Source organism: Colletotrichum gloeosporioides (assembly GCF_011800055.1).
Source record: "Colletotrichum gloeosporioides strain Lc1 chromosome Unknown consensus_117, whole genome shotgun sequence".
In the NCBI taxonomy this organism is placed as follows: Eukaryota; Fungi; Ascomycota; class Sordariomycetes; order Glomerellales; family Glomerellaceae; genus Colletotrichum; species Colletotrichum gloeosporioides.
The window spans coordinates 627,606-652,274 of NW_025544762.1; the positions used below are offsets into that span (position 1 = coordinate 627,606).

At 54.0% G+C, this 24,669-nt stretch overlaps 6 protein-coding genes across 6 annotated transcripts; 2 read left to right on the forward strand and 4 right to left on the reverse strand.

Annotated features, from left to right (window-relative positions):
* Positions 1–346: 346 nt before the first annotated feature.
* On the reverse strand, positions 347–1,862 carry GCG54_00009154 (uncharacterized protein; the record flags this gene model as incomplete). The annotated part of the gene is given in 5 exon segments (XM_045409103.1): positions 347–532; positions 545–859; positions 933–1,334; positions 1,361–1,678; positions 1,692–1,862. The coding sequence occupies 5 exon segments, from the start codon at positions 1,860–1,862 to the stop codon at positions 347–349; spliced, it is 1,392 nt and encodes a 463-aa protein (XP_045256348.1).
* Positions 1,863–4,214: 2,352 nt separating this feature from the next.
* GCG54_00009155 (uncharacterized protein) lies at positions 4,215–6,511 on the forward strand (the record flags this gene model as incomplete). Its single annotated transcript, XM_045409104.1, is given in 8 exon segments — positions 4,215–4,290; positions 4,327–4,437; positions 4,496–4,754; positions 4,813–4,957; positions 5,034–5,677; positions 5,696–5,850; positions 5,888–6,027; positions 6,047–6,511. 8 exon segments carry the CDS (start codon positions 4,215–4,217, stop codon positions 6,509–6,511), a joined length of 1,995 nt encoding a protein of 664 aa, XP_045256349.1.
* A 990-nt stretch (positions 6,512–7,501) lies between these two features.
* Positions 7,502–8,869, reverse strand: GCG54_00009156 (uncharacterized protein; the record flags this gene model as incomplete). Its single annotated transcript, XM_045409105.1, has 1 exon — positions 7,502–8,869. The coding sequence occupies one exon, from the start codon at positions 8,867–8,869 to the stop codon at positions 7,502–7,504; it is 1,368 nt and encodes a 455-aa protein (XP_045256350.1).
* A 1,298-nt stretch (positions 8,870–10,167) lies between these two features.
* On the reverse strand, positions 10,168–11,166 carry GCG54_00009157 (uncharacterized protein; the record flags this gene model as incomplete). Its single annotated transcript, XM_045409106.1, has 1 exon — positions 10,168–11,166. The coding sequence occupies one exon, from the start codon at positions 11,164–11,166 to the stop codon at positions 10,168–10,170; it is 999 nt and encodes a 332-aa protein (XP_045256351.1).
* A 1,239-nt stretch (positions 11,167–12,405) lies between these two features.
* On the forward strand, positions 12,406–14,446 carry GCG54_00009158 (Efflux pump patC; the record flags this gene model as incomplete). The annotated part of the gene is made up of 5 exons (XM_045409107.1): positions 12,406–12,579; positions 12,645–13,438; positions 13,496–13,650; positions 13,707–13,935; positions 14,005–14,446. The coding sequence occupies 5 exons, from the start codon at positions 12,406–12,408 to the stop codon at positions 14,444–14,446; spliced, it is 1,794 nt and encodes a 597-aa protein (XP_045256352.1).
* Positions 14,447–15,146: 700 nt separating this feature from the next.
* GCG54_00009159 (uncharacterized protein) lies at positions 15,147–18,755 on the reverse strand (the record flags this gene model as incomplete). The annotated part of the gene is made up of 3 exons (XM_045409108.1): positions 15,147–17,283; positions 17,369–18,190; positions 18,247–18,755. 3 exons carry the CDS (start codon positions 18,753–18,755, stop codon positions 15,147–15,149), a joined length of 3,468 nt encoding a protein of 1,155 aa, XP_045256353.1.
* Positions 18,756–24,669: the final 5,914 nt, after the last annotated feature.

Consider the following 24,669-nt stretch of genomic DNA (forward strand, 5'->3'; position numbering starts at 1 on the left):
CTGTCTTTGTTGGTGAATTGGTTCGAGTCTCGACAAGTGATCATACTCACCGAGTGCGCCTTACAGCCGCCTGCCAACTTGAATACTAGTCTCGGCCTGGCAACCCAAACAACATGTTAACATACAGAACGTTTCGGTAGGAAAGGTAAGAATGATAACATGTGTGCAAAGTGTTCTTAAGTTACCACGAACGTTAAGACTTCTCTATCATCTATCGTCCCTATCTAAGAAGGGGTTGCTAGAATGATATTCAGCAAATTTGGTGGGTGTGTAATGATTCTCTAGCACACTTTCGACCACATCTTAGCACTCATGTAGCCGGCCGTTCTCATCGAGGTTGCATGTTCTAGTGTGCTTGTCCATGTCCACAACCCTGGTGCTTCCTCATTCTGACAACCTCGGCCCGTCCCTGGGTGTCGAGATGCTCACCATGGAGCCCGCCAATCACTCTGCGGGCCATCTTCGCAGTAACGGTGTTATTATTGGGGAACTTTGGCGTGATATATCTCCCAAAGATAGACTGCGCACCGTCCTACAGGTATACAACTTCACCTCCAAGCATTGTTAGTAGCACTCTGTTACGCCCGAGCTCCTCATCGGGCACTTCAAAGAAGTTCTTCTCGGTGACGATGATATCCGCAAGCTTGCCAACCTCGAGAGAGCCAATTTGCTCATCGGCCCGCAAGAATTTGGCTCCATTGATGGTGGCTCCCTTCAGGACGGACTCGCGGGAGATACCTCTACCAGGGAACGGTCCGTCATAAAGCTCGCTGGATGATGCGGCAGAGTTGGGGCTGGATGGGTCACCCCAGCGCGTAACTCCGGCCTTGAGTGCCAACCACACATCAAGGGGATCGACCTAAGGTCACATATCAGTCGTTTAGAACTTCAAATAGGATATCTCGAGAAGGAGCTTACAGGCCAGTCGCTACCGTACACTGTGGGGCGTCCAGCCTCCTCGATCTGTGCATAAGGTAGGCATCGAGGTTGCCCATGCGGTATTCGCCAATGCTGTTGAATGTGTCCGGGATCCACATCGGAGCTAGTTGAGAGAACTGGTATTGGAACACCACATCAACGCCGAGCTCCGCGAATCGAGGCCAGTTCTCTGCAAGTGTAAGACTGGCTTGGGCGAGAGCGAGATGGATGGGGGGAGCATCAGGGTGATTACGCCGGAAGGCATCTGCAGCGTCCAAGCTGACGTGAACGGCTCGATCGCCATCGACATGTAGCTGTGCGTCGACACTGCCCAGCCACAACCCTTCCAGAGTCTTGGCCAAGATTTCAGAGTCCCAGTACAGAGGGGCGATGGCGCTGGGATCAGGCACCCATTCCTGGGTGGCGTTGTGCCGTTGCGTACAGGACGCCAGAACGGATCCTTGTTGGCTGCTGTGCGAGCGGAGAAGGGCATGATACCATCCAGCAAGGCCTTGATCGCTTGCCATTTGAGAGTTGGCCGGGCAGACACAGTGGAGTCGTCATTTCGAGACGCGAGTAGGGCGATGGTTTCTGCAACGACGGTATCGACAGCCTCCAATGTCGGTGGCGGCTGGATGCGGTAATCAAAGTAACCCTGTGAGCTGAGCTCGGAACTATCTTTGAGAATGTTCCAAGACCCCCAATGTTCGTTGGTGGCTAAGGCGTCTTGCCAAGTGGTGATGCCTTTCTGCCGAAGGATCTGGAGCGGGCACGCCCGGCTTAGTGGAAGAGGAATCTAGGGTGTAGATGCAATCGTCTTGGAAAACAAAGTCGGCAACATGAGGCAGAACTTGTTGACGAGTGCGATATTGGGCCACTAAGGAAGGCGTCTTGCTACTGGCAACGAGAGCAGCACCGCTAAGAAGGGACAGTATCAATCTCATGGTGAACGAAGGTCCAAGTGTAATTTTCGTGATTTAATAGAGGATGTAGAATGATGATGGTATAAACTAAGAGTCTGCTGAAATTCCAGCGTGAACATGCTCATTTGTATCTGGTTAACCCCGCCTCTGAACTTCGGAACTGTTTTGATTCATCAAATCTACCCGGCCGGCTAAGTCTGGTGATCTCGCGCTCCGTTAGCACTCTTGACGGCGATTTCGCATCCTCACTCTGTTCATCATGCGATTGACGAGTCTCAATAGGTAGGCCAAGACTTACTTGCATACTATCGCGAGATGGCAACCGGTCTCAAATCCAACCTCCATAGATTTCTGTGCTTTCGAGACCGGGATCCATCCATGATAGGTTGTCAATATCCGCGCGGCAAGTATACAAGCAGCTTTCTCATGCGTACGACCAAGATCCGGCCAGCTTTGTCGCCTAGAACAAGACGCTACACGAGCCCGAGTTCCGCAATGACGAAGATGGCTCGGCGCTCCTTTTCGGAATCAGAGGTGCAGTTCCGGCAGCACGATGAGGTGCAGTTCTAGGCTTACTTTCATCGTAGTTGGAGTTTGACAGGGCATGGCAGGATCCAGGGTAACGAATACGTTCTAATGATCCGCAATAGTGCCCGAGTTCCAACATGACAGCAAGGAACTTCATTTGCAGAGATACTAGAAGCCCTGACTGGCATGAGATGTACTTCATCACGTTCCTACTATGGTCGTACGGCACAGCCTGGCCCCCGCTGTCTTGGCATTTATCCCACCGGCTCATAATTTGTTGTCCAAGTCTACTTACCGAATCTGCATTTCGGGAAAGAGGTGGGTCTCAGAAACTAGCCCTACCTTAGATATTCACATATTAAGAGCTCTGTTCGCGGCTCTTGCACTGCCATGCTTTGATCGGCCTATCAGAACTCGAGTGGCCTTGGATCAAGAGATTCGTCAAATTTCGCAAAGATAAAACATTGTTGGCTGTGTCAGCTAACGGAGCTCTTCTAAGTTCTATCGCTCTTCCATCACAGATAAGCCAAGTTAAACCATGGGGCAGCGCACGCTAACAGCTACAAATACAGACTTTACCGATATCCAATGCACTATAAGTTACACCGCAACGAGACTAGACATACCCTGCTGGGATTCGGACGACAAAGTGGAGCATGGAGCTAGATAGGATGAACGCCAAGGATCAGCGAGATCTTCCCGCGCGGTTACTTACAACAATGGGAGATGCCGCTGACGAAGCAAAACGCAGCACCGTAGAAGCTGTATAGATCCGTGATGACACAGCGAGAACTTTAAACCAACGGTTCAGATGAAGTGACTAGTAATGCGCTGAAATCACGCTTCTCTCGGAATCAATGACGAGAGTTCCGAGCAAGCTGTCGCGGATCGTGATTTACACATTACTCCGTCGATGGCTTGGCGAGGAGGGGCAGTGCTTCCCCACTTGGGTCGCTCTATCTCACGACATGGAAGAGCTCTTCTTTTAACGCCGTCATGGCCGCTTCTATCGTCTGTGATGTCGTTCTGAGACTTGGAGAGCTCAAAGCTTGTTGCCAGTGGCCCATCTGAGACACAGTTATCGTCGTCGGAATGGTCGCATCTCTCGTGTCGTTCGATGAACTTGCGCCTGCAGTGCTCCAGGACACCAATGTACATACTTAGGTGACTGGCCCCGGCTTTCGTTTGCGATGTCTGCGAGATGGTCTGCTATTTGATGTTGCCCATGAGTTCTCTGGTAGCCTAGGGTTGCGTAATGGATCCGGCTTCTCCCAATTCCGTATGAAGAAAACGTCCATGGTCAATGGCTTACGAGGCTTCCAAGGAGACCGATGACCTCGGAACTCGGAAAAGAGCCGGACACGGCGTTGCTTTGTGATGAAGCTTCAGATGAGGGCGGAAGGGGAATAATTCATTTATATGAATCAGTTTTCAAAGCATGCGTGCAGAAGCAAGAGGCTGGTCTTAGAATGATCACCCTACAGGCCTCGAAGGCTGATATGGCAGCTTCTGACATAGACCGACGCCTCTCACAAGATTGGAACTCCGGGCAAAACATGCAAGCTCAGACCGACAGTTGAAGTAGCAATGTGGCTTAAGACTGGCAAGTCGTGTGTTCAAGAAGCTGAGATTAGTGAAACAAAAACATCGAAAGGACAGTTGGGAAGACCAACTTTGTCACTAAAGGATGTTCGCGTCGCACTTTAAAAACGCCACAAAGCCTCTACTTACTGCATTCCTACACTGCATCTGAGAACCGTTCAACTCGCTTGGAATACTACAAATACGGGCTGTCGACACGCATCGCCCATTCAATCGATGCAACTGCCGTCTGCAATCGATATGATGTCGATCGAGACGAAGCAACCTGTGACCCAAATCAGACCTCTTCCATATGAGAACGATCCGCCCGCTATTGATCGTAAGATCAGGGGGTTGGACTCATGAAGAACGACAGTGTCTGCGGGCGCTATCGTCGCATCTCTCGTCCTCGTTGTGAACGTGGGCGTTCTTGTCTGGGTCCGACATCGCTCCGGGGTTTCGAACGGGATTTCAACCGTCTTCGAAGGTTAGCGATTGCATATTCTACGGTTCGTTCTTGGTGCTGATAGTTTTCGTTTGTATAGGCTCCTGCATCGAATCGAAAAAGGACACACTGTGGCCCGACCTCGCCATCAACATCATGTCCACCCTGCTTCTTGGCGCCAGCAACAGTTGTGCGCAATTGCTATCCTCGCCTTCAAGACGAGATATTGATAGAGCACACATGAAGGGCAAATCGCTCGATATTGGTGTTCCAAGTGTGGGTAACTTGGGACACATATGGTACTGGCGCGTGTGTTGGTGGGCTCTGCTATTTCTAAGCTCGATCCCACTACACCTGGTGTAAGTATGAGGGGTGCTTTTTTTTTTTGTTTCAATCGTTAAGATTAACTACTTTTAGCTACAGCCCCGTGATTTTCTCAACTAAATCGTCGGTCGATTGCCAAGCTGCATTGGTTACACAAGACTTTCTCAAGGGAGCCGCATGGAACGATACGGAACTCGCCAAAAGCGTCAACGCATGGAGCGGGCCAGGTACAGCCAATGTGAGGCAGTTGAAAGAGATTCAAGCCTCCGCAGAAGCCGGAAGCCGGAAGCCTTACACGCCTCGACAACTCACAGTGCATCCAAGCGTATCAAAACTCATTACATGAATCGTCTTGGAAGAATCTACTGCTGGTCACGTCGGTCCCCAATAACAGCAGCATCATCCAGGTGTTGACGCACAAAGCCGAGGACACCGACACTAGTGAAACTTGGATACGACACGGCAATTTGGGAAACTACGACAACTCGGGAAGCAACTGCGACTTCAACTATTTGTTGGCCCACGCCTCTTTGTGGAAGATCGAGGGCGTCTGTCGCGACACCTCGAACTCCGGCTCGTGCGGAAGCTCCTTTGACGCTCTGATTCTCTACTGCCTCGCCGAGCAGTTCCCCGGAAATTGCAGAATCCAGGTCAGCACGACATTGCCGACCATCACCATTCTTTTCAATGCTGTCAAAGTTGTATGTCTTCTGACCACCGCCTTCACTCACAGATTCGAGCCGCTGGGAACCGTGGGCGACGCCATCAGCTCATTCCTAGAGCAGCCGCACAACAAGACCACCAACCTCGATCCGGTGACCAAATCCGTAGTCCAGAAGCAGTCCTGGAAGAAAGATTGCATCTCAGGATCTCGAAACAAGTCTTTAACCTATAAACGAAAACCTCACCGCTGGGCTCGAGCAGTGAGTGGAAGCCGGTGGTTCATTTGCATGGCCCTGTAAGTACACGCTAAAAGTCTGTATCTGGGACCGCTCTTGTTGAGGAAGTTTCGAGCCCACCCAGTAGGGGTTTTCACAGTAGGCTGGGACCGCTCTTTAACAAAGAAAACTCACAGATGCCTCGCGATGTGGTTTGCGGGGCTCTATCTATACCTCACCGCAAGAAGCGGCAGTAAGAGGTCAAACATGTCCTTCATGCAACACCATAGGATTTACCCTCGGGAACTCGCTGATCTCCAATGTTCTCCTCGCAAACACGCCCCAGATCGTCATCAGTCTTGTCTACCTCTTCTATAACAACGTATTCACCTGCATGGTAATGGCGCACGAGTACGCGCGCTTCGCATCGGTACGCAAGCCCCTGCGAGTCACCCGGCCTTACGGCGAGCAGCGAAGCACATTCTGGCTGCATCGTGCCCATCATGGTCATCATGGCATTTGTGCACTGGTCGATTTCGCGAAGTATATATCTCGTACAACTGGAGATTTATGATAACAACGGCGAACTAATACCAGGTCGGTCCATTAACGGATGTGGGTACTCTCCGCCACCCATTTTATTGTCTCTGTGCCTCGGAGGTGCCATGATTCCATTACCCCTAGGTCTTTCGGCTAGGAAATTGGGCCCGGGGATGCCGATCGCGGGATCGTGTTCCCTGGCCATCAGCGCTCCTGCCCATGCTGGCCAGGACGAGGTCGACGCCGCGGCTTGTCACTTACAGTACGGCGTCATCTCGGAGGACGGTACTGGTGGTAGAGATCGGCGGCAAGTGGGCTTTCCTTCGCGGCTTGTGGAGAAACCTGTTTCTGGCGAGACGTACGCCGTGAGGTGAATGAGCTTTGCAAATAGTCTAATATTTGTGCGAGAATTCTCTCACGGGGAGACTACGGCCAAATGTGAAGGCATTCTCATGCTGCGTCCAACCATAACCTCAATAGTCTTGGCCAAGACCTCATGGCCCGTTTACATTGGCTCAATGGCGCTGGCGTCAAGCGCCTATTCTTAGACCTCGTTTATGCCGTGAAGTTGGTCATTAGGCAAAAAACTGTCGATTCCTGTTGAAGGGAATGTCTCATTCAATACCACATATAAAGTGCGAACCAACCAGAAGTTGAAAGAACATGAAGTCTTCACCAAAGCTTCTTGCCGTAGGCTCCTCCATAAGCCCCTTCGATCAAACAATTTCGAACGTCTTGACCTCAGACTCAATTGCCTTCAGTCCTCTTGGATATATAAGAGCCATTCCCACTCTTCTAAACCTTCTCATAGTGTCATCAACAGGCTCAAGAAGCAACGACCAGTAAGCTCCTAAAGACATCTCGACTTCACTTAAATCCGGGCACTCGTGCTATCACAAATCAGCCGCAACGTCCGAACACACAAGAAATGAGAGGATTCGAAACTACCCACATCTTCTTGGGCGTACGGCGAGTAACTCCCATCCGTACTTTCAACGTCACCCCCACTACCTTCAGCACCAGCTCCCTCGGAGTCGGTTTCTAACTTTTCAGTCTGAGTTGCCATTCTTTCTTCAGGTTCATAACTTAAAAATTCAGACCATCCAGATTCGGGATCTTCAAATTCATAGTCTCCAGATTCATAGTCTTCAGATTCGGGGTGTGCAGATTCAGAGTCTCCACGCTTAGGTTCTCCGCGCTCAGAGCCTCCGCGCTCAGAGTCTCCACACTCAGAGTCTCTATATTCAGAGCCTGAGTGTTCAGAGTCTCTATTTTCGGAGTCTTCAGACTCGGAGACGTAGTAGCTAGGAAACCGTGTCAGGCGAAATCTACTACATTCTCGGGTCTAGAACTGGGAACAACACTTACAATGGGTCCAAAACGCTGCGCTTTTCGAAACTTAGGATGAAGCAAAAATATTCCGGAGGGTATGCACAGTTGTCGAAGGCGCCAATGCCAAGTATACTGTGCGTACCGCCAACGTGATATACTGGAAATCTCTCTGCGTGGTCTTTTTTTCCGCAGTAGCCCGGCCTTATGCCATCCTCAAGTGAATCGATGCACGAGGGTTTAGGCAGGCAACATTCTCGGAAACACGATGATGGTGTTGTTGCCCTGATCAGCAGGCCAGAGGCTTTCAGAGAGCCAGACTGCGTCAAATTGATGGTTTGCGTGGTACGGTTCACCACAGCTGGACTGAGACAATCGTCGGAGTTTTTATTCACCCAGTGTTTCGCTCCCCCAGTGGCAGCCCAACACCAAGATGGAAGGCCGGGAAAGTCATAGCATGGCGCCTTCGTATGTCTCCATAGAAGCTGCTCCCCAAGATTGTCTTCCCAAACACCAAGTTTAGTGGCGAAAGAATCGTTCCTTTGCTCCTGCAGCTCCGCCACGATCCCGAGGAGAGCTATTATACGATCGGATGGAATCGTCAACCTCTTCCTCGAGTACTCGTTCAGACAATGTAGCCAAGAATTGGTTTCATAAAGCCCTAGATCAATCCAGTGTGCACGTGCGTTCATTTCTTCCTCGTTGCAGATCCACTTGACGTCTTGTGACGTGAAAAAGACCTTTCTCCGACCAAGGTACCACTCTTGAAAAGCCCAAGCTCTTTTTCGCAAAGGACCTCGTATTTCGGAATTCGGATTAACTGATGTCTGGAGTATGTTGACCTGCTGAATGCTTTGATCAGAACCGTTGTGTATGGTGATGGGGCAACGGAAAGTCATCGGCGGTGAGAGGTGAGGTCGAGGTCCTGCGAGGCCTTCGGTGGAGTCTTTGGAGTTCACAGCTGCAATTACGAGGAAGGCTTTGCGATAAACTGATGCCATCCTGCTTGCCTCGTGTTCCCAGTCTCTTTTGTCGTCTTGTATGATACAAAGTGAATCGATCCAGAGATACTTAAGTCCGAGAGCGTTGACCAAGTTGAGAGCATCCCTAAAGGTACTTGGTAGGTGGTTCCATGGTATGGATTCAAGATGAATGCTGATATTTTGCCCGGTAGTCTTCAGTGGGTGCTTATCTTCAGATCCCCAGCAGTGACTCAACGCACAGTATGTGCCTTTCAAGCCTTTTGTTTCTACAAGTTTGGTTGAAAGAACCCCATTATCATCTTGTAGGGATATGATCCGAGATGGTAGCTCTACTGCGTCTTTCTGTTGCGTGAAAGACGGCCCACAAGAGGTATGGTGTTCCAGACAATTGTCCAGGAGCCTCTGAGTGAGACTAGTCATCTCTGCTGGGCTGTGATGGATATCTGGAGGCCAGTCAACAAAATCGCCAGCAAACGGCGTGCTCTTGCTTTCCGGCTCAATGCTATCATTGAGTGCAAAACCAGCTAAGCCACCAAGTCAGTAGAGAACCATGCTTTTAATCGTGATGGAGTTGACGTACATTGGTCCACCCACACAGAGCAGTCAGTAATTGGACGCCGATCAACTCTTCTTCCATTTTCCACCACACCCCAAGCTATTGAGGATATACGGTTCTCGTCAACTCTTAATTGACTTGAATATGCCCACGTCCTTATGCTTAGTCTTTCATTGTAGTTGTCGGGTATGTGATCTGGGTCCTGGTCGTAGTCTTCGAGCCAGTCGTGTTCTCCTAGTCCACTTAGAATCATGCGACATAGTCTACAGTTTTGCGCGGACTCCTCGATTTCTCTTCGTTCATCAAGAGTATATTCTCTATCATACGTATTGCTAGCGGTATGAGGGGAGACTGAGATATGGAAGAACACGGAACACGTCTGACAAGCGTCCATGATGCGAAAGACATTGGCGAGGTAGTCTGGCAGTGGCACTGGGAATTGTAGAGACGATTCTGATATTCTCAGAACTGTACAAAACGCTTAAGAAGCAGAAGTGAATGAAGGGGCTCACGTTGGAAAGAAAGTGTCAGACATAAGACATGAGCAAGTGATTGACAACACATCACACATGACATGAGCTCACTGATTGGCCTCATATCACAGCCTGATTTTCAGAGAGAAGCACCATGCCTCCTACCCCGCTCCGAGCACTGCCAATGATAAGCCCGCATCCTGTAGAAGTGGAACGCTGGCTTTCACCTGCGGATAGATAAGTACAGGTATGCATGATTAGTTCCTTGAGTGTCAGCTTCGCCCACTCACAGCCACGCGTCAGCCACGCGTGAGGTTTGGCACGACCAGTCACTTCTCAAAGGTATTGAGAAGTACTGAGGTATAGTGGTAAGAACCATTTTTGATACACTGCTAATTTTGGTAGACTGATATCAGTTCAGCGCATGAACTCCGGGAAGAGTGAGATCCAGTTGTTTCGGAGTTGCAGTCCGTCACCGGCCCCACTTCTCCGCACACCGGTCCCGACTTGTTTTATGATTTATGAGTGAACTCGTATTCTTTCACTGCCTTCAAAATTCCTTTTTTCTCGCAAACAAAAAACCCCCCCAGCAGAATCGTCAACCACCTCAAGCAACGCAAACAAAAACGCTCAAAGAGACCGCCACCATGTGACCCAACTGATACCGCCATGCCTTCCACTCCCAATCCTCACTTCGCCTTGATCGGGCACCCCTTGCGCTTCCCCCACTCCTCAATCGGCGTCAACTTTGCCGGGAACTCCTTCAGCACCGGCCCCATGTCGACCTTGAAAGGCTTCTCCTCGGCCTCGTTGTACCAAGTGTAAGCCTTTCTCGTCTCCTCAACCACGGTCTCCACCTCCTTGCCGGCCTGCGACTCCAGCGCGCCCTTCAACGCCGCCGCCATCTCACCCGCGAAGTCGTCCACGCTCTGGTTCTCGTGCCCGACCTGCCGGTCCCACGCGCGGCCGAGCTTCTCCGCAAGCTGCGACAACCGCACCGTCTCCGGCCCGCCCACCGGTATGTCGCGCCCGTCAAGCTCCTTCGGATCCCGATCCAGCGTGGCAACCATCAGCGCCGCCAGGTCATCGTGACAGATCCACGAGACCTCGAGGTCAGGCTTGTGGCAGTACACAATGCGCCCCTCATCTCTCAGACGCGGGAGCGCCCAGCCCTCTAGCAGGTTATCCAGGTACACGACAGGCTGTAGCGAGACTACCGCCACGCCACTCCCCTTGGTCGCCTCCCTAAGCACGCGCCGCATCTCCCGGCGGGTCTCCTGCGCCTCGATGCCGGCGTCCCGCTCCGGGACGGGGAAGCTTGTGTTGAAGACGACGAGCTTCACCGTCGCGGCCTGCGCGGCGGCCTCCTCGCCGATGGCCTTGGCGGCCGCGACCAGGGGCTCGCGGGGCTGGAAGGACGGCAGGTTGAGGAAGACAGCATCCGCGCCTGCGAGGGCGGCCGGAAGCGTCTCGACGGAGTTGAAATCCGCGGTGCGGGTCTCCGCTGCAGCTGCAAGTGCAGCGCGGGCGGCGGCGTCAGCAGCATCACCGTCTGCATCGGAGGATTTGAGGGTGGTGGGGTCGAAGGATCGCCGCGTCACGGCGATGGAGTAGTGAGATGCGGAAGCGAGGGCGGAGATCTGGGCGGCGCCTTGGACGCCGGTCGCGCCGAATACTGCGACGCGCATTGTGAGTCAGATGTCCTCTCTTTCTGAGTCAGATTTCCGCGGGATTTTGGCGATGACTTGGGAAGTGAGGGGTTTGCGTATGTGTGTCTCGGGTGAGGTCGTATGCCGAGTGGACGACTGGTCGACTAGTTCGACAGTAGTGTGGAAGGGGGAAAACAGGAGACGGCGGTGTCTGTTTGTTGGCTCGGGTCAACTTTTCCGTTGCACCGGCTGCTCAACACCGTGTGTGTTGGTTCCCAGAAGACCCCGGAATCCACCAATGGCTTTTGTTTGTTCACTCAGGCCGCGGTTCGAGATGTTTGCTGTTTGCTTGAGTGGTAGGGAGACTAACAGGTTGCGCAATTCACACTGGCTTCATAAGTGGATTTCGAATCTAGCGAAATTGCACGACATGACGAGACTACACGAAGGTCCAAGTAGAACACGACTTCTACCATCTTGAAAGCCCACTAATTGATTAAGCGCAGACTTTTGTTTCTTCTTGAAGCCCTAAAGTGTTACGATTGTGAAGCTCAGAAAGAGCTAATGATTCACGCGGCGTTGATCCTGAAGTCCAGGAAAAGCTTTCGCGAGCATCTCCCTGCATCCAACTTGATCCAGGCCACCGTTACTTCAGTAACGGCGTTCTTAGCTACCAAGACTGTGGTAATAATTCTGCTGCAGACCTTACTGGCCCTGTCGGAGTCTGCAACCTGGGCTCTTGCAGACTAAGAAGACAGCAGCCTGAGACATGGCTTGAGATGCCAATGCTGGAGAACTGAGACTCTCGACTCACCCTGCATTGAAACATTGCGGGGGCGGGGCTTCGGGCGGATCTTGTCCCCAGAACCCCGAGATCTCAGGGACCAATGTGCTGGCCAGTCAGGTGTTACATATTCACAACCGGGTCTTCGCTACCGACGTACAACGTTGTGCTCCGCGATGACGATGTTGTCTGTCAAAACAGCTTCCAGCCAATGAGAAAGATGAAAGGGATATCTGCACCCGAGCCCAGAGAGCTGGGAAGGTTTCGTGGGGTTAGCATAGTCACTTATAGCGACCTCGAATCTGAACCTCCTCTCTTGCGTCCTGTTCTGAGGCTCAACACTTGTGGCACCGCGTCTATTCCATGTAATATCGCAATCCCGCACTGGACGAAACACTTTGAAAAGTGCTCTGACTAGAATTTTCTACTATCTCTACATCTTGGGTGGACTATGAAAGTGCATGAACATATTTAGTCTGCTCACATAGATCGCCATGGCCGTCTCAACAGCACCTGCAGCTTCGACGTCCACCTCAGACATATCCAACGAAAAGACAGACCACCAAACCCACCAACATGTCGCGACCACGACGCCAACTACACCCCCCTCCGAAGCCGAACTTCAAACGGACGGCAAACTCAGCAAAGAGACCATCCTCGCCATAATCGTATACCACCCCATATCCCAAACACCCTCGGCCACCCATCAAGATCTAACATCCTCATCCCACAGGCACTATGCGGCCAAATCAACGCCTACGTAATGACAATGCTCATCCCCTCCACAACCCTCCCCTACATCAACGCCGACCTCGGGCCCTCCCCGAACTCGACCTGGATCACCGTCACCTGGACCCTCGGCGCCTCCATCCTCGTCTCCGTCGGCGGCCGCCTCTCCGACATCTTCGGCCGGCGCTACTTCATGATGACCGGCGCCGCCGTCTCCATTGTCGGCACCCTCGTCGGCGCCACCGCCCGCTCCATCAACCAGATGATCGTCTCCGGCGCCCTCTTCGGCATCGGCTCCGGCTTCCAGGAGCTCTGCTACGCCTGCGTCCAGGAGTGCGTGCCCAACCGCCACCGCATCAAGGCCGTCGGCGGCCTCGACGTCTCCCTGGCGCTCGCCTTCACCTCCCCGCTCGTCAGCTACGCCTTCATCGCCCACCAGGACATCGGCTGGCGCGGCGCGTACTGGTACCTCTTCGCCTTCCACTGCGCCGCCTTCGTGCTGCTTTTCCTCTTCTACCGCCCGCCCGACTTTGAGATGAAGCACCGCAGAGACGGCAAGACGCGGCTGCAGCTGCTGGCGCAGCTGGACTACGTCGGCGTGTTCCTCTTCATGGCCGGCGGCGTGCTGTTCTTGTTGGGCATCAACTTTGGCGCAAGGACGTATCCGTGGACGCACCCGGGCACGATCGCGCCCATCGTGCTGGGAGTCTGCTGCTTTGTTGGTGTCGGCGTCTGGGATGCGTTTGCTGAGCTGGAGTACCCGCTGTTCCCGCCCAAGCTGTTCAGGCGTGTGAGAGAGTAAGTGGGGTGTGTCGAAACTTCACGCCTGCTGTGATGCTGATTGACTCATTGCAGGTTCGACATGGTGATGGTGGTTTGTTTCGTCGGGGGCATGCTGTACTACAGCATGAACGTTCTCTGGCCCAGGCAGTCGCAAGCCTTCTTCGTCGGCCCGGAGGAGACCATCCTGAGAGGAGTCTACGCAACTGTGTTTTCCTGCGGCACCTGGAGTAAAGCCCAACGGAAATCTTCTTTATTTGATACGTAACAGGCTAACTGAGAGTAGCCGCCGGCTTGATCACCGTCTTCATCTGCTCGCGCCTCCACCATGAGAAATGGCAGCTCGTCGGATTCACCGTCGTGCAGACAGCTCTCATCGGCTCAATGGCATCAGTCGGATCCAACGACCGCGCCCAAGCCATCGTCACGGTCGTGATCACAGCCATCACCATAACACCTCCCCAGCTGCTGTCCTTTACTATGCTGTCTTTTGGATTGGAAGACCAGAACGATTTGTAAGTCTCCTCCTGCCCATGATACGCCAAGCCCATCATCGAATTTGGCTGACATGAGCACCAACCCAGGGGCGTAGCAGTCGGTCTGGCCGGGACATTCCGCCTCTTCGGCGGCGCAGTAGCGACGGCAATCTACACAGCAATCTACTCCTCCCGCCTCGCTGAAGTGCTGCCCGGCGAGATGAAGTCGGCAATCGACGCCTCGGGGGTCGAATTCTCCGAGTCACTGCTGGCTGGCCTGGTCAAGGCGGCGGGGACGAATACGGCGGCAGCATACAGCGCCGTCGCCGGGGTTACGCCGCGGTTGACGGTGCTGGCGATCGAGGCGACCAAGCAGTCGTACGTTGCGGGCTTCCGGCTCGTGTATCTTGTGGCGATTGGGTTCGGTGTTGCGGCGACGGTGGCGTCGATGTGCACCGTCAGTACAGACAGGGCGAAGAAGAACAATGAGCGGGCGATCGTGTTGAAGAATGAGGTCGGGAAGGATGAGAACATGTCAAAGGTTGTTTGAATATTATGCCGCACAACTAGCAGTTTAGGACTGAGCACCTCGATTCTGCGACGTCACATACATCACCAAAAATAAATCAGTCACTGTCAACATCTTGTATTCGTCGCGGGGAACGGCTGATACCTAAACCCCGCGAACGTATCTGTCCTACATCACCGTATCTGCCCAAGATGCATTTCTCTTGCCCAGATCAGCTTTGCAAAGCATAGCTTGCTCTGCTGGCCTCCTCCTCATAGCAATTTCATGGGTATTCCATAACGCCGATTGACCACCAAGAGCCAAATCCATGGACGAGAAAGAGTCGTGTACTGTTGTGCCGCCTTCTCAACGGAGAGGGAAACCTCGTTTTTTTGTTTTTGTGGTATAATTCTCATGTGTTAGCCGTGTTTATCCGTGTTCATCAGGCCCCGTGGGTATCCAACAGTGTATGTGTATGTTCAAAGAAAGGCGAGAAGAAGAACAAGGACATCCGAAAATTCCTTGGGCGCTCGTGAGAGGAGTCACCATGTCATGCAGACGTCGGTGATTTGCCGTACGTCAAGTGTGTGCGCAATAGTTGTACATAGGGAAATGCGAACAGAAGGAGCGCTGGGTCGCGCGAACTGGAGGGTCGTTTCAAACGCTTGCAATGTGTTTTGGATGAAATCATTGATGGTGCTCGCCATCTTGCAAGAAAGTGAAGGCGGGGAGAGAATGAGTCTCAGCCCCAGATGGGTACGTTGCGGTAGGCGGGAGAGTTGTAGCTGTGTAGGACTCGATAGGGCGGGTTACCGCTTGCATGAACACTGCGACTGCGGCTACGGGTTCTGTGTAAACCCGGCTGGACATTGTCAGGAGAAATGTCTTCTTCCTGCTCCCAGTGCTGCTGTTCAATGTTCAGAAGCTGCTGCTGGTAGTAGGCGCCACTTTGGCTGGCGGATTGGCCCATTGGGGGAGGTCCCCGCGCTACTGGTCCTCGATACTGCTGAGAGTAGCCATCGTAACTTGCCCGATGGCGGAGCTGACGAGCAGGAGGTGCCGGGGACATGGTGGACATGCTCCGCATGGCGGGACGGGGAGGGGCCAGACCAGCTTGATTGCTGGGACGCCACTTATCATCTGAAGCCTGACGGCGCATCGCGTATTGCTGCTCAAGCATTGTGTAGCTGCGAGGGCTCATTGGCGGAACGGGAGGGACGTCCAGTGTCTCATCAATTCCCCCGGGGGATGCTGCTGGGTAACTGTAGATCGTCTCGCGGCTGGTTTGCCTGGACAAACTCTGCCGTCTCTGCTGCCCCTCGCTGGATGATGATGATTTCGGGCGCAGTGGCGCAGGCTTTCGAAGGCTCTTGCCGCTTCGGGTGTGCAAGCTGACAGGAGGCGACGTCTTTTTTCTGAGATCGGCCTCAGTGAAGGTTTGGCTGCGTGGCGAAGGAGCAAGCCCACCATCACCGTCCATCGAGGGCATCTGACCTTGGGCGCGAAGGTGCGTTCCCATACTACGCTCCATCTGCGCTGTCATCGTGAAGGTGCGACTAGCTGAGCGGGGTCTTTCGGCCTCTCTCGATTGAGGCAGGGCCATGAAGGCTTGGTCGAAAGAACTTTTACCAACACTGTCGCTCACGCTGCCAATGGCAGTGATCCTGGATTCGAATCCGCTATAAATCTCGTCGGCCTTAGTTTCTTCCTCCTTCGCCTTCTCAGCACTGGCGGATGGAACAGGCTTCCGATGGATGGAGCGCCGCGGCATCACCGAGGCAGCAGCCTGTCCGATCGTAGAGCCAACATTCTGAAACGACAGACGGCGGGGAGTCTTAGGAGTCTTGGGTGTCTTCGGTACATCAGATGCCTCGCTCGCCTGTGGGACAGGCTTCCTAACGACAATCTTTCTGTCAACAGGCGCCAGGTCTGGTGCATCGGATTGCCCGATTTCAACACTGCCGACGCTGAAGATCGTCTTCAAGGTGTCCTTGCTTTCCCGGGTCCGAAGAGTCAACCTCCTGGCCGACAACGGGAACCGCCCAGTGTGCTCCTCAAGCTTGGTCTGGACATCCTGAGGTACAGTAGGGACGGCATCATTGGCGGCGTGGGTGTCATGAACAGCCGGAGGTCCTCGCATACCAGAGCCGGTGAGGAACCGCTGAAACTTGCTTGCGCGTTGAGAGCCACTGCCAATTGTCATAGCTGAAGGCTTATCGGGGTCGGCGGCGCTGGATTCAGCGGGCTGCGGGGATGTGGGGCCGATTTCCGCGGCCTTGGACATATCGAAAGTCGTTTTCCGGTCCCGACGAGCCAGGTTGAAGAATTGCAAGTGTCTCGGAGAGGTGATCGTCATCGTGTTAGCGTTTGGCAAAGTCATGGAATCGTTCTTGGGTGGCACAGGCGGAGGAGTGGAAGACGCAGAGTCTGAGCCAGCTGCATCAATCGCAACCTGATCGATATTAATGGTGCTGATTGCTGGAACAGCAACCAAGGGCGATGGGTTGGAGACAGATTTTTCGTCGCCCGATTGCTCCGTGGTTACGCGTGCCGGTCGATCTTTTCCGGTCGCATTTGGCTTGGCATGGAACGACCTCAATGAGACATTCGAACTGTAGCCGGAATCAGCCTTGGACAGCGGCTTGTTAGGCTGGTATTCCGTCGTTGGGCTGGTGACGACTCCGCTGTCAGCGCGGACGACACCCTGGTATTGCTTCTGAGACTGGTCTGCTTGCAGTTGCTCAAGAGACGGTTTCGCGTTCGGGTCATTTCTGACGGTTAGAATCTCGGCCGAATATTCAACTTGCACGTCGTCCTCGAACAGCTGATCTTCCATTGCTGTGTGCTTGGATGCAACCTTTAGCTCGGGGCTGAGCGGCCTAATGTGGAGTCAGCGTGAGTCTTCTCACGATTTATTACAATAAATGACGTCTTCTGCAGGAATTGGCAAGGGAGGCCACTAACGAGTCTGTTCGTAACCTGGGTGATTCCACCCCCAGCAAAGTCGTCTCAATCGGACCGAGTCCCTTAGGCGTAGCACCACGCTGTACCGGCGACACAGTAATCTCAACCTCGTAGTTACCATACTCCAACTCGCCCTTCAGATCGTCGTTTGCAAGCTGTTCCGCCATCGCTTGGTGTTCGATTGACGGCTCGAGGTCCGGGCTGGGAAGAGGGCTAGCCTCGCCGTTCGTGATTCGCAACGATCCGAATTTCATCGTGCCTAGTGGTCGATAGTCCATGTCGGAAGGTGTGAGGGCACGTTCAACGGGCTCTTGGACGGGCGGCGGCAGAAGCTCTGGCATGGGCTCTGCTTCTATAAGCTCATTCAGGGCCATGAAGCCTCCTTCAATAGAGTTCAATCTCGATCGCCCGCCGGCTGGGGTCGACGGCATGCTGTGCCGAAAGCTTGATCTCCTCGATGCGGAGTAGTAGTAGTCAGTTGCCGAAGGAACGCGAGTCGCGACTCCTGGTGTCTGTACCATGGATCGTCGCCGGACTGGAGCGTAGAGAGAAACGTCAGAATTGGCCCTAGGAAGTGGCAGTGGCAGTGGTGTTGCCGGTGCTGCTACTGGTGTTGCTGGTGTTGTCGCCGGCGGCTGGTGCGGATGCGAACTCTTCCACGTACTGGCCGTCACCTGGAAGGGTGAAGCCTCGAATTTGCTGTCGGACATGATGGAATTCTCCTCGCAAGCGGCGAGGTCTTCACTCAAATTTAGCAATCGCCTGGATTCGTAGGACATCAAGTTGTAGTTTATGGATTGTCGGTTTCCAGGAACGAGCCAGCTGTTTCAGGAGGTTAGTTAAAGTGCACCGACATGCGGCCAGCCGGTGTCACGTACCTGTCCACTTGGAGCTGCCTGGCTTGGTCCATGTCCTTCTGAGACTCCCAAGTCATAGAGTTTGCCCTCGACATCCTATCTTCAGCCTCAGGGCTCACCAATATTGTCTGCCTCCTCTTATCCTTGCGACGCGCCTCTTGGGAGCTCTTGGAGCGGAATAAGCTTGCTCTCCGCTTCCAGTCTCTGGCCGGCGTTTCTGGCTTAGACTCGGGTTCTGGTGGTACTGGAGGAAAAGTTTCGGCTGGCGAACATGTGTCGGTCTGCAATTCATTGGTGGTCGGAGGCTCGGGTGAAAAAGCTTCAGACATGACGCGGGAATTCGATCGAGAAGGCGGGAGGCTGACGGAGCCGGTGCGGCTGTGACTGCCTAGTAGGCCAGCTGCCTGTGCCGAAGATATCGAGCCATGGTTTCCGACTCTCGGTTTGGAGAGTTTTTGAGGTGCTCTCCTGCTGGGGCTGCTGTGAAGGTCGGATTGCTGAATCGACTCGATCGAGTGTGTGTTGCCCATTTTGGCACTTTGACTGCGGCCTGGTTTTCGCGCCTGCACCAGATCGCAGTTGCAGCAAACCGGTGAAGACGAGGCGGGTGGGCGAAGAAGAGACTTAGGTCGGAGGGCAGGCTGAGGAGCTCCAGCCGGCAAGATGATGTTACGACGACCTTGACACTGCCATGCCGCGCAAATATTCCGTAGCCTGCCTTCTTTCTGTTTTTGGAACTCGCGGTTTCGTCTTTTTTTTCCCTGGATCTCAAAAGCAAGTGCGCCTGTGCGGGAAGGGTCAGGATAATGGCGTGATAAGCTTGGGCCGGTTGATGAAGAGCTCACTGTGAATGAATAAAATAAAAACCCAAGCACGGTAGGAGCGAGGTAAGGTCAAGTACCAGCGCGATCAGTGAAGCAAAGAGGAAAGGGGTGGGCACTCTTGGGGTCTAATAGATCACCAAAATGGAGACCAGGACGAACAGAGAAAGGCGGTGGTTAATGGTGGGATAGGCGCAATTAAAGCAGAGATGGCATGGGTCTGAGGCTTTGCGCACCGGACCAGACCGAGCGAGCGTCTATCGATTAAGCCCGACGGATGCTCCACATCAGAGAGCATGCCTGTCTGCCCGTTCTCCAGGTAAGGTCTCCGTACGGATAGAACGTCTTAAGACGTGGGCATGGGCAATAAGAGTCAGTTACCAGGATCAACTGCGAGTTGTGCACGCTTGCTATGCAGCCAACGGAGTTGTGGGAGCGGGAGCAGTACGGGAACTGCGAAGCTGGTTGCAAAGCACCAGGGCCAAAAAGCAGGTTTGGACCGGGAGCGATGTCTGAGGTCACGGTGTATTATTCCATGGCAGCAGGCATTGCATGTATGTAGGTACTCAGGTACTCTACCTAGAAAACTAGTATTGCCCTTGTGCCCGTACTGAGCCCGTTGCGTAAGGTACTAGGCAGTGGCAGCAGCAGCGGCAACAGCAGCGGGCAATGTGGTGGCATGGTGGTGTATGGTGTAGGAATGGGCCTCAGATGGCATCTGCTGCTCGAACAGATGCCATGCACAAGAATCCAGGAGGTGGAACTGACGGTGACGAAGTGCATGGTTTGAGACGCGCAAGGTGGGTTGGAGAAGGGCGGAAAGGGACAAAGTACCGCCTGCGGCAGCGAATGGGCAGGGCTCTTCCAGGTTCCAAGGACCATGGCCGCTGGCCGGTTGCTGGTCCATGCAGGGCTGCAGTGGCATGCGTCTTGGCCGAGCGGGACGTCCTTCGCACTTGGTCTGGACATGAAGCGTGGTTGGGGGGGGTTCAAGTGCCAAGTCATGCCGGACGGCCATCCGTATGGGTGTAGCGGCATCCAGCGGCATCGAGTACCCAGTAAAGGCGGAGGTGACGCTCTCTCTCTTTCGCTCTGGACTCTACTTTACGAATGGTAGCTGCTGTGAGGTGAAGGCAAGGTGAGGTGTCAAAGTACCATGTACTCCCTAGAGCGTGCCGTCCGGGGGAACCACCATTGCCAGCCAGCAGCCAGGATGTGGATGAGGCGCGATGGACCTCAAGACGGGATGGTGGTGCAGTTCTTTCGTCTGATTGATACCATCCAGATTTCCTTCCCTCATGTTGCGGTCTGGCCGGGTCTGGCGTTGGTCCTTGGCAGAGAGACAGACGCCCTTGTCCTGTCTCGTTGGCTTACAAAGGGCTTCTCCAGACATGATGGCTTAATTGTGCGACCATGACAGCCACGACGGCGGCACCGCCATGGGGAGGTAATGGGTCAGGCTAGGTAGGGAAGCTGCAGGCTGGAGGCGGCTGCGATATCCACCCGAGTGAGTGGATGTATCCGTACCCAGACGGGTTTCTTTGTCTTTTTGCTGCACTCTGCAAGCTACATCAGATCGAGCTGTGCGCATATTCGCCCCTCACTGGCTCCGGACAACGGCTGGAATGAACTGATACGGGCATTCAGGCTGACGGGCGGAGCTGGCGTCTTGACGCCGATGAAGTTGCGCGTAGGTAGCGAGCGGGCTTTGATTAGGCGTGTCCGAGATGCAGGTGGCCATGGGCAGCCAGACCGTCAGCCAACGCGGTGAGATGCTCGCCGCACCGAAGGTGCAGATACTGGGCAGGAAGCAGAAAACGGCAGCCGGCAATGAAGGTGAGGTAAGCTAAGGCAAGGAGCAAGAGAGAAGACAAGGCGTCATTGCATGTCTCGGAACGCTCAGGCAACTGGGCGGTTACCCCAATTGGATGGACGACGATGGAGGGTGCAGCAGCAAGACGCAGAAGCTGAACGATGGGCGATGGAGGACCAAGATCTGTGTGGAAAAAGGTGTTGGTGTGCACCGCAGCAGTAGCAGCAGCAGCGTGGCCGAGAGGCGTGTGGTGTGGGAGAGTGGGTGTGGCTCGGGCACACATTGAGACGATGATGGATGCATCGAAGTCCTTGATTGGATCAGTAGACACGGGACGCATCGAGGCCATGACGCGGGCGCGGCACCTGTTACCTCTTTACCTGCGGCAGACGCCCTGATTCATCATCGTCACGAAGGTTCTTTCTGGCTGTGTCCGTACTGCGTAAGTTTAGGTAGTGAAATGAGGTGGACGTCGTAGGTGGAAAATGAGCATTGTATTCGAAGGGTGGCTTGGTGTTTGGGTGCAAGGCTTTCGCCCAAAGTCGGGATTGCGAGGCCCGGATCGGCCCCGCCAGCGCCATTGGAGCCATTCGGGCTAGGTGTTTCCTTTCTCAGCGCTGCGGACTTGTATCCGCTTGGATGGGGAATTTGGGGGCGTCAGACTCTCCTGGCACGGCGATGTTGGCTTGTTTTAGTGCAAGGCAATCGCCAAAGCCCGCCCAGAGTATCGGGATCTTCTTTCGTACCTTAGGTTCGCTGAGGTAGGTACCTTACTTGCTCACCTTCCTGCCTCAGATGTGGTGTTTGTTTCCTTCCTCCCTTCCAGGTCCTGCCGGTGCGGTGCGGTGCGTTGGGTCCTTCCGTTTGTTCCTCCTCGTTCCTTCCCGTCTACTTACGGCAGGGGCAACCAAAACCAACCTCGCGTGTTTCTTGCCGTTCCTTCCTTACCTCAGCTCGCAAATCAGAAAGACCTAGCAGCCTGCTGCCATGCGCAACGAAGCGGAAGGAAGGTCGCAGTGAGGGGAAGTTCAAGGGAAGGAACGACAGAGAACCTGGGAAGGTACGATTAGCCCCCTCGTCCTATCCCAAGTCCGTCAAGCCACCACGTTGCGACCTCACCTTCCTAGGGTTGGAGTTGCCCGCTCCACGTCCTGCCCTTGCCGCCGCCGTGTGTTATTCACGAGGTGGTTCCTGTTCCTGTTCCTGTTCCTGGCTTCCTTCCCTTGCTCTGCGTTAGGTCGCTCATGGCAGGTTCCATCCCTCGAGGACCCGGCCTTTCTCTCCGCGGCCAGAAAACCCACGTTTACTGCATGAGGTGAGGACCACCAAGCTCTGTCTGTGGCTGTCCCGTGTCTGCTGTGTGTGTGTGTGTGTCTTGTCTTTAGCCAGGTAGTGGCCTCGCTCTCCTCCTTCCGGACCCTGGGCGCTTGCTCAACCAACATAGCGCCATCTCCGGTTCGCTCACTTTCCCATGCGCATCTCGCAAATTCCAGATGCGACCACACGCTTGACCGGACTGACCTGACCTGACCTGACCAGACCAGTTTTCGATCAAAGCCAGACCTGCATCTTCCCCAGGTCACGGCATCCGATCAACCTATTCCTCCGATGCCGACTACCGCTCCGTGGTGCTCCCATCACTTCCAAATTCCCCTCGTCTTATTCTCCTTGACCCTATCGTATATCAGATCCAGATTTCTAGTTAACCTGGTTCGGTCATTATGTGCCCTCTTTCTCCCCGCCCGCGCTCGTTTTCGTACTACGCTGCGACGCCAGCTTCTTACACTGCACAAGTGGTGGCCTGGACACCGACAGGGATAGCTTCCCCTCATCTCGCCATCATTTGGCGTGCTCTGCCTGTCCGTGGTCAACGCAAATCATCAGTTCGTCTCTCATCCTCCCTATCGGCCGCTGGCGGTGCCCGCGACCTCACCTTGCCCGGTGTGGATGCATGCATCCCACTCCCGTCAGTGTATCGGTAGCCTTTCAGATACAAGGGGCCAGGCACGCGGTCGATGGCTGTGCCACTAAAATGTCTGGTCGTTGCCCTTGAGGCTCAGTGAAGGTGCTCGTTTCAGAGTGTGGCACTTGACTTGATGGGGCACTCGGGGGTTGCAAAGACCAGCATATCCTCATCACACGTCCTGCCCTCCGCTCTCTTTTCAAGCAATATGCTTGGTCGCCTCACAACAGACTTCTGGCAACCCGATGCAGTTCGTGCATGCGAAGGGATGCCCGTCGTCGATCTCCAAATCCCATCAGCCACTCTTTCAACGTCGGACAAGACAATCTGAGACTGCCCGCACCCCGATAACAGCCACTCCCTGTCATCAGCCTTCATACTTCTGGAATAAGGTGTCGACCTTCAGACGGCGGCCAAGCACGTATTCGCGTCCTGCATGGAAGCACTCTAATTCCCCGACTCCGTCAAATGAGAGCCGCCGTATTCTGCACGTATTCAGCATCATAATATCCGAGTATTGCGAGCACCAAGACAAGACTCCGTCGTGCCTTGCCTCCTCACGATGCCTTGACATGGACCGAGTATGGCTCCCAGCCGCCGTGGAATAGCCTCCTTCTGGTGTCACAGCGGCCAATCTCCCCCACCAGACCTGGCTCGGTGCGCCGGCCGAACAAGGTTCAAGGGTTCGTGAAATTGCCCTTTCTCGGCCGCATCAGGTTTTCCACTGCGGATACACAGTCTGTCGATAACGACAACCTTCCATCATTCAGAGCTCATCGGCCGAGCATGCAATTTACTTTTGCCTGTTTTCAGTGCGACCATCCCCTCCCCGCACATTGAAAGTCAGTCAGGAGTTTCCAGCCTATTCTGCAAGCCACGTTTGGGGAACGTCATTCAGTACCACAAGAGTCCTGTTTTCAGCGTTGATGGGTAGCGAAACATGCACGCTGGGGAACACGGACAACGGCCGCCATCGAGATCGCATTCTCAATTCTGCACAATTTGCAAGTGGATTATTCTCCGAGTGGGCGGAATGACAGCCAGGGTGATGGGTCAACCGTCGTCTGTGGTGTACGAACACACTAACCACTAACAAGCTGTAAACCGCGAAAAAGCTCCTAGCGACGTTGCACGGTTGCAGTCGCCAAAAGTGCGCGCAATTGCCAGGATTTCCAGGATCCGACTTTTCTGCCCAGGACCCCCAGCCAACAACAGTCTCAGACACTCGAGAATGAGACGTTGCGCTGCGCTGCTTGCACTCGCTTGCTAATACACACTGCTCCCGGCCATCGCCCGTAGCGGCTTTCCAGACCGTTAATTGCACTGCACAACTTGACTCCGTGAGGTACGGGCACTTTTTTCCTGTCGATGCCACGAACAACCACGACGCGCCGTGCACTTGGTGCTTGTTCGGCCGAAGATGCAAGTGGGTGGCCCCATGGAGGTCGAAAACTCGTGGCAACTTGCAAGATTGTCCACCTCCAAGGACTCGCGGGGAGCGTGGGAGGTATTGTGTACTTCCCCTTCGCTGGCAGGCCGTGTTTCCGCGGTTCAAACTTATCATGTCTGTTATCAGCTCGAACCCCGCCAGCCCGCAGCATCGTTGAGACTTCGACCGCTTTTTTGGCCGGCAATGTTTTTATTCCCATCCCTGTCTATCGGGCGGGACAAACTAGCTGGACGATGGTGCTGGACGAAGCAACAAAGTCGGTCTCTAATCCTACCACGACCAAGGCTTTTCCAAACATGCGCCTTACGACGCTGCGACGTCGGATGTGCGCTGTTGACCCATAGCAAGTCGAAACAGCCGCCATATCAAACCGAGCACGTAGACTGCACCGAGAGTA